The sequence below is a fragment of the Rhagoletis pomonella genome, unplaced genomic scaffold (genome assembly GCF_013731165.1).
Source record: "Rhagoletis pomonella isolate Grant_MI unplaced genomic scaffold, Rhpom_1.0 Rhpom_scaffold_00010, whole genome shotgun sequence".
Classification (NCBI taxonomy): domain Eukaryota; kingdom Metazoa; phylum Arthropoda; class Insecta; order Diptera; family Tephritidae; genus Rhagoletis; species Rhagoletis pomonella.
The window spans coordinates 28264482-28273384 of record NW_023458564.1 but is presented as its reverse complement, the minus strand read 5'-3'; the positions used below and the strand labels follow the sequence as shown (position 1 = coordinate 28273384).

Sequence of the window (8903 nt, the reverse complement as noted above, 5' to 3'; positions counted from 1 at the left end):
ATCCGTTTATCAGCCATGGATATGTTCAGAAATGCATCAAGCCAGCGCATCAGACGCATTTATTTCTAAACTGTAATAGATGGAAATATGCCATATGCGCAACCACGGTTAAATGCCCAATTGGAACTTAGATGCGCAAATAAGGCATTTGCATCAGTTGTAATTTAGAAGTTAAAGAGACTGATGCTTTGGCTTGATGCATTTCTGAACTCACCCCATATTTTGAAAGTTCAAAAGATATTTGTATAGGGGTTTTAAATATACCATGTGTTAGGCATATTTATGTGTATACTTTTATTGAAGTATATTTGTTTAAATTTTATGGTACGTAAACATTAATATGTCCATTAAAATCCAAGGAATACAATTCACTTCAACTATGTTAATATATTGTAATAACTAGCATGTATTTTTAAAGTTTGATGAACGTGATCATTTATGTTGATGTAATGAATATAGCTGTATGCTCGATGTCATAACCGGGATCTATACTGGAGATAAAAACTCTGCATTGGAAAAAATCATAGCTCTTCGGTTAAAAAAAAAAACATTTCTTGCAAAAGTTTCCAAAATTAAATAAAAATTAGTGCAGGCTTGCGCAAGAACTTTGGAAAAGCCCTTTGTCACGAAGTTGCGGTGTAAAGATGTGTAAATTATCCAAAAAAAAGGGAAACAGAGACAGCAACAATACAATCAAATAAGAAGTAAAGTAAAAGAAATGCACAGCTCATAGCGCAATAAACAGGTGAAGTAATAAAACAGCTGTCTCGCTTTATTTTCTGTCATTCGGCTGCCTTATAGTTCAATTTTAAAGGCAATTTTTCAAATAAGGCAGTGTCAAAATCTTTCTTCTCGCTCTAATTACTTCACCTGGTATAATTCCGTCATGTGCACAGCTTAGAAATAAATGTTGAACCAAAACAACCACCCAAACAAGTAGTATTTCCGGTACGTTTAAATTGAACTGAAGCATTGCAGTGCGGATCTCCTTCAAATATCGCGTCATGCTACAAAACACTTGCGTACTATGACTTGGCGTACATTAGTACAACACACACACAAGAATAACATAATTTAATCTAATCAAATGCCAAGTGCAGAAGTTAATTCATTACGTTTTAAATTACTGATGATGTTAAAATTACTTCTATATTATGGGTTTTTAGTTTTGCGCGGGCAATGGGGGCGGAGGATAAGCAAACATATTACTGCCGGACGCCGCTCCAAATCCAGAGGGAACGGCATAGTTACTGCCTCCTGAATGATGAGAAGGAGGTGCATGTGCGTACATTCCGGATGCACCAGCAGCACTGCCTGCCGCCCGGTGATTTGGCGGCGGTTGATGGTGTGCATTATTGCCACCATATGACATGCGCGGGGGTTGCTGCTGATAACCTAAAGACTGCTGTGGCGGTTGTTGCTGGGGATTGAAACGTCGCTTATCACCACCTTCGGCTCCAGCACCGGCACCATAAGGCTTATTGCCACCGGTGTGCTGGTTGCGTTCGTAGCCAGCTTGAGGAGCGGCTGAGAATCGAGAAGGTGGTCCACTTGGACGTTGATACATTTGGCCACCATTAGCTATTTGTGGTGGACGCTGCTGATATGATTGAGCACCACCCATGCCGCCAGCATTGTTACCATAAGAGCGATTACCGCGATTGCCGTAGCCACCACCACCACCCATACCACCACGATTCTGATAGCCACCACGCGAGTTGCGTTTATTATTATAGCCCGAAGATGATGCCATCTCAACAAGTCGTGGATTGATGACCTGCAAAAAGTACATAAAAAAGAAATAACCACACAAAAAATTGTTAGCACAAAGTGTGTTAGATGTAATACGAAAGTTTTTTTTTTTTTTATTATTGGATGTATAATTTTTGAATTTTTTTACCTGATTAGCTTCGCGCAGCACTTGTATCAAGTCATTAGCTTTGTTAGCGTTTGAAGTGGTAAACAAGGTGTATGCCGTTCCCGTATTGTTCGAGCGCCCTGTACGCCCGATGCGATGCACGTAGTCCTCCGAATTCGAAGGATAATCGTAATTAATTACGAATTTAACATCGTCAACATCTGTTCAGTTTAGGGGTTTAAAAGCATTGAACGACGTGCGTTGTAGGAATAGTCGTTAATTCGCGTTCGTTCGATGCAAACGTCGAAAATTAAAAATATTTATTTAGAGTTTGCACGCTGGCAAAAATATACATCATAGCATATAAATTGAACAAAAATTTCTCCAACATTGCAAAAAAAGTGAAATATTTTACAACTTTATAATTTAATTGGCATGATTGGAGTTTTGCAATATTTTTAAGTGGACCTCGACCTTCAACGATTTTTTCATTGTATGCTTGTATGTTTCTTAAATTTTTCAATTTCTTTGGTATTAAAGATTTTTGAAATTATAAAGTCATTTTATTAAAATGCGTAGGCAGTATACACGGAGTTGGAAGCTTAATTCATATAGTATACTTAAAAGACTAACAACCAAAAGCAGACAGAAATAATAATTGGTTTTCTGAATGACTTTAATGAGAAGAGAAAGCAATGTACTTACCGAATTCCGGCACAGACCTGAATTTACAACTAAGGGATGTGTTGAGCGCAGCTGTGGTAGGGTGAGAAGAAAACCAAGGATGTTGAACAAGCAAACAAGCGAGCGCACAGAACGCAAGCACGAGCTAAGCGTACTCGCAATGTCTTTACATACACAATAGGTATTTGCAGTGAGCTCCCATATTTTTATTACCCAACTTGACTCCAGCACACATATAGTACGTATGCGCGCCGGATGGTTTAAGCCGAACTTGAAGCACAGCATTTGCGCGTTTACTTTTTTTTTAGCTATGGCATATTTACATTACTGCCTTTTTTTGGTAAATTATATATAACCTAAGTGTTTATTTATTGCTAATAAATACTAAATCTGAATTTAGCTTTTCTTTATCAAGCATGATTTGTTAGCTATCAAAAACAAAACTGCAGAAACAGATTTTAGCATTTGTTCCGATAGGCCGTGTTTTCGCATTTGAAACATTTTAGGAAGTTATAAACTTTTTCATAGTTATATACAAGAAAAAATCGAAGTCCATTTGAAGAAACGGTGAAGTTGATATTTTTGTTCACACATAAATTGTAATAACTGAAAAAATGCAACTGCCAGTCAAAAATTATTAGGCCCAAACTCTGAACAATGTGCGTTGTTTTTCTAATTATTGAAACCCGCAAGTGATTGTCCCCCTAACCATGCTAATGACTGCTGCTGATCTAATGGCACAGATTTGACTCTTACCGACTTCCGTATGTACAAACGCTGAAAAGCCTTTATATCGTAAGCAACGCTTTAAGTCTTGGCATTAAATAAGATTTTACAGCAGGAAATTAACGATTGTTTTTTGATTTTAACTTTTATATGAAATGTATCAGTTACTGCTTTGATTCTAAACAAATTAAATGACGAATTATAATAAAATAAGTAGCCAGTCATAACTCCTACATAAGTAGTCCTTTTAAGTAACCAAACAGCTGTCATGATAAGCACAGTCACGCCCGCTAAAATGTACTATTCTATTCAGATTTTGCGGCCACAGTTTCCTTGACTGACACTATTCTTTTTTATATAGGTACATAAACATACAAAATACAATCCTAGTTAATTAATATGACCCGTAACCTGACAGTAATGTATGGAAATACACATTCCTCATTATTTACCCACACCTTTTTCAGCGAATCGTCCGCAAAATTATTGCATTCAGTGTTTTTATGAGCAGTTGCTTTAAATTTTAACTCCGAACTTTACCCGCTTGGTTTTTTTTTAACGAACTTATAATTATACCCCATCTTATCTTTAATTGGACGCATTCGAAACAATTATTAAGGCGTTGGGTTTCGCTGATTCGCATCATGACAAAAAATATAATTCGCCATCGAACCAACAAAGTAATAATGATAGAATTTTCAGCATTTCGTCCACAGCATCACTCGCAGCTACGATCAAAGAGTCAAGTTATCGCCGTAGCCGCAGCTATATAGCGGCAGCGGCGAGGAATGTAAGGAAAATTAGTCTTACCTAGGCCGCGTGCAGCCACATCGGTTGCTACCAAAATTGAGTGCCGTCCATTACGAAATGACGACAAAACAAAATCACGCTCTTGTTGCGACTTGTCGCCGTGAATAGCACACACGCGCCATCCACTACGCCCAATAGTACGGGTTATTTCATCGACACGTTTCTTTGTCTCCACGAAGATAATTGTCTTCGTTTCGGATTCGGCAGAAATTTCCGACAAAAGCTTTATGAGCTTATTATCTTTCTCATTCTCTTCGCACACATCTACTATTTGGAGTATATTGTGATTGGCTGAAAGTGTTAGTGAGCCAATGTTAATCTGTATATAGTTATCAAGGAATTCTTCAGCAAGATTGCGCACTTCTTTTGGCCATGTCGCCGACCACATTAACACTTGACGATCTGGGCGAATCTGCTTTATTATACGCCGAATTTGTGGTTCAAATCCCATATCTAGCATGCGATCAGCCTCATCCAATACTAGATAAGTACAACGGCGCAAGTTGGTTACGCCCCGCTCTAGGAAATCGAGTAGGCGGCCAGGTGTAGCAATCACAATTTCAACACCGCGTTCCAAGTCACGCGCTTGTGGTTGTTTCGGTGCTCCGCCGAAAATGCATGTATTGCGTACATGAGTCTGGGAACCGAAATCGTTTGCAACTTGTTGTATCTGTTGAGCTAGTTCACGCGTAGGCGCCAAAATGAGAGCGATTGGCCCATCACCGCGCTCCAAACGAGCCTGATGACTGATGTGTACCACAGCGGGCAACACATAAGCGAGGGTCTTACCCGAGCCAGTCTGTGCTACACCGACCATGTCCCGTCCACTAAGAGCGATCGGCCAACCCTGAGCTTGTATAGCAGTTGGCTTGGCAAATCCCATCTTCTTTATTCCAGCTAAAACATGGTCCGGAAAACCAGGCTCGCTAAATTCAATGCTGGGCGATGGAATGCTATCACCTTTCAAAGTAACCTCATTGGTTGTGAGATAACCGTCCACATCTGTTTTTGAGCGTTCGGCAACGGTCGTACTAGGTTGATAGAAGTTCTTTTGGAACGGCGACAATTTTAATTCAGACCAGATTATATTAGGCAAACGATCCCCGGGTGAGCCATTGTTGATGGGTCCGCCATTCATTCCACGATCATTGTTGCCGCCACGTGGCGGCCCACCTCTAAACGGAGCACCATTGCCACCGATGCCACCGCGAGCATAAGGTGCAGGACGAGGACGTGCAATACCATTGCCACGCATTGGACCTCCGCGTTGCTGATCACGATAGCCGCCGCCACCAGCATTGCCACCCATACCGCCCATTCCACCAGCTGGAGCTCCGTTACGTCTATCGAACCTGTGTAAATAGCAAAAGAAAAAAGTTTTGAGTATTATTTTATAGTAAAATGGATTTACTTTAAATCCTTGCAAAAATACTTTTATTATGGCCGCTACATGTATTTCACTGCATTTGTAGAATGCTAATTTAGACGGGTGTCAAACCATTTTATAATCGAAGCTATGCAGGGCTATCACAGAATCCATCGTAAACCGATTTTTCGTGAAATCTACGAAAATGCTATCACTGAATCCGAATAGCTACGAACGTAGCGTATGCTTCGATGGATTCTGTGATAGGCCCCATGGTACCTAATTGAGCTAACTTCAAAGCCATGTGAATAAATTCGGGCGATATCAGGTAAATGTTTAGGACAATTTCATCTCAAACATTTGGCAGTATTGCTAAACATATAAATAATGCCTTTTATTTCTTAACTAAACTAGATAGAAAGTTTCAGTATGCGCTTGCACGGAAGGATACAAATTTTTAATCAGGTTGCACGTATTAGACATCTTAAACTTGTTCGTAAACACATTGCTGCCAAGCAACAGTCCCTTTCATTTCCAATTGACATGTTCAGTATGACCGAAAAAGATTAAATGTTTAATTGGACTTAGTTGCGAATATTGGCCGTTTATATTAATTTGTTATGGGAATTAAGTTTTTTTTTGTAATAATGCGACAGTATGCTTTTAGGAGCTTACAGCCAATTTCACTCAAGTCATTTAAGTGAAAAATGATTTTAATTTTTACCTCGCTTTTATTAGCTTGGGATGTAACTACGAAATAATGATGCGCCCAAAAGATGCAGCAATTTCCATTATAAGTTACATATCTAATAACGGAACGAATGAAAATTCCAACGATTGATTTCGCGTGTTGTTCTGCATATAACATAATATTTTTAAAATGAATTGAATTTAAGATTAAAAAGATGAAAATAAAATTGTAGTTTAAAAAACTAAAAACTCGCTTTTATTACAATGTAAACTAAAAAGCAGAAAATAATTTATAGAAATACAGATTTCGTTTAAGAGGAATAAGAAGTTCCCTAACTTGATTTAATTGAACTTTTAAAACCAACCTAAAATAGCATTAAGGTAATTGGCAATAAAGTTGATTTGACCGGCAAACAGCTATTGACAATATTCAATATTACTAAACTGTAAATGAAAAGTTCGAAACAATTGATATCAATCACCCCACGTTTTGTTTCCGGTAAAATTTATTTTATTGTCAATTACTTTAAACTATTTTAAGTTGCTTTTAAAAGTTTATTTAGATCAAGTTTGGGAACTTCCTATTCCACTTAGATGAAATCTGTATTTCTATAAATTATTTTCTACTTTTTAGTTTACATTGTAATAAAAGCGAGTTTTTAGTTCTTTAAACTACAATTTTATTTTCATCTTTTTAATCTTAAATTCAATTCATTTTAAAAATATTATGTATATAACGGATGTCGAGAATCTCGTCTTTAAATTATAATTTTTCTTTACATTTTACTCTAAAATTGTTTACGTATATGGATTCCAAAACCAACTACAAAATACACATAGCTTGCTTCTCGGGTACTATTACCTGTCCGTGCCGTGGTGTGGATGTAATTTTAAGTAGAATATTTATTGGGTGAAACTACGCCAAAAAAATTATTGCTGATTGTACGAGGGGTTTTTCAACATGAGGAACTCCAAATAAGAAGGCTAAGAAGTTCTCAAAGATGCAAGGGAAGTGGAACCCTTCAAAGGGTCGAGTCAGAAAATAATCCGTTGAATACCACTCGTGCTTCAAAAATAATCGGATATTTTCATTATATTTCTCTACATTGTTTATAACAGATTTTGCGGGGTAAAGTGTGTGATGCTACAACTGAATATTTATGTGCTGCTTTCACAAAAGATAGAAAAATATATGCAAAATATACTGTTTCAGGGCTAATAAATCTAGGATCATTGAAAAAGGTTTTAAAATCCTATAGCTTTTATGGAAAAAATTGGCTAACTTATTTTTTTTGTCCCGTATTCGGCTGCCTTAAACGTGGTAACCGTACTTATAACGTAGAAGGCTGCTAACTATGGAAGTACAATAGGGGTATTCACGAAATTGAGCAAGTTCACTCAACGAAAATAATTATGTAGTTGACTTTTATTTTTGCCACTCGAAGATAAATGATTAGCGAGTTTTATTTAACAAAAAAAAATTTCTATAAAATTTAAAAGCCCATACACAGACGCAACCAACTAAAATTTTGACCTGAAAATTTTAGGACTTATTCCTTTTATTAGGATGTCGCTACCTCTGAAAAGGATACGTCGGAAATCACGGTTTTGAGTTATTTGATTAATCTTTATTGTTAAGTAAAAAAATAAAAAGCAATAATAATTATCATCTTTGAACGGAAATTAAAATTATAAAATAATAATTAACTTTGATAGAAAAAATAAAAATCCAGCAAAAAAAATTTCCTTTGAGCGAAAAAATAAAACTCAAATCTACTTATATACTTATTTCTAAAATATATTTTTCTGTTACCAAACGACATCTCCTTTAATATTTTATCAAATTTAATTAATAATAGGCATTTTAAAAGGGACATGCGAAAAATAGTTACGTTGTTCAAATTTAGTTATTTTTTAAAAAAGATGTGGTTTTAAAAAGCTGAAAGAACTGTATCTGGCCAATAAAGCGCCATAACTTCTGTAATACTTCATCAAATGGAATGATTGAAATACCATTCTGAAAGAAAGCTTCACTGATTGAGGTAAAAATAAAAACTTTTTGATAGGGTTGCCATCCGCTTAACATTTTTGGAACGTAAATATATACTGACTAAAATATTACAACGCGTTCAGGCTATTTCTCCCCAACATAAACATACATATGAAGCGTCGCCGCGAATAACATTGGAAAATTCCCGCTTCGGACATGGGCAGTTTGTTAGTTACGAAGTGTACGAAGCGATTTTCCAGGCAACTTTTGCGTTCAACTCACGCAGGGTTACATAAAAAAAATTGAATGGCTAAAAATATTAAAATATAAAAAATATCAAAATATTCGCCATAAAAAGGCGTTTGCATTGTTCAACTTTGCATTCTACTTTCGGTTGAATGCCTTTCAACTAATCGCTTTCAACAAAGTCGGTCGCCAGAAACATTTAGCCATCCAACTTTTTTTTCGTGGAACCCTGCGTGAGTTGAAAGCAAAAGTTTAACGCAAAATGGCCTCATGCGAACACCGTTTAAACGAACATAGCGACACGGGACTTTTAAGAACGTTGCGAGAAGCATAGAAAAATTTCGATGAAAAAAATATTTTTTCTCGGGTTCGAAACTATCCTGTCTTTTAAGTTGGAACCAACAATACACACCCACAAAATTTCATTTAAATCGGTGAAGTGATTTCGGAGGTTAGCGTAAACGAACACAGTGACACGGGATTTTGAACCGACTTCCAAAAAAGGAGGAGGTTATCAGTTCGTCAGATTTTTT

At 36.8% G+C, this 8903-nt stretch overlaps 1 protein-coding gene across 1 annotated transcript in view; it reads right to left on the bottom strand.

Moving 5' to 3' along the window:
• Positions 1 to 246: 246 nt before the first annotated feature.
• LOC118746208 (ATP-dependent RNA helicase dbp2-like) overlaps positions 247 to 8903 on the bottom strand; it is a 17096-nt gene continuing 8439 nt past the window's right edge. The window contains exons 2-4 of the mRNA XM_036480034.1: positions 4079 to 5430; positions 1901 to 2079; positions 247 to 1777 (exon numbers count right to left, since the gene is read on the bottom strand). Coding sequence (XP_036335927.1) covers positions 1163 to 1777; positions 1901 to 2079; positions 4079 to 5430 — 2146 coding nt within the window. The 3' untranslated portion in view covers positions 247 to 1162. The remainder of the gene's footprint in view (positions 1778 to 1900; positions 2080 to 4078; positions 5431 to 8903) is intronic.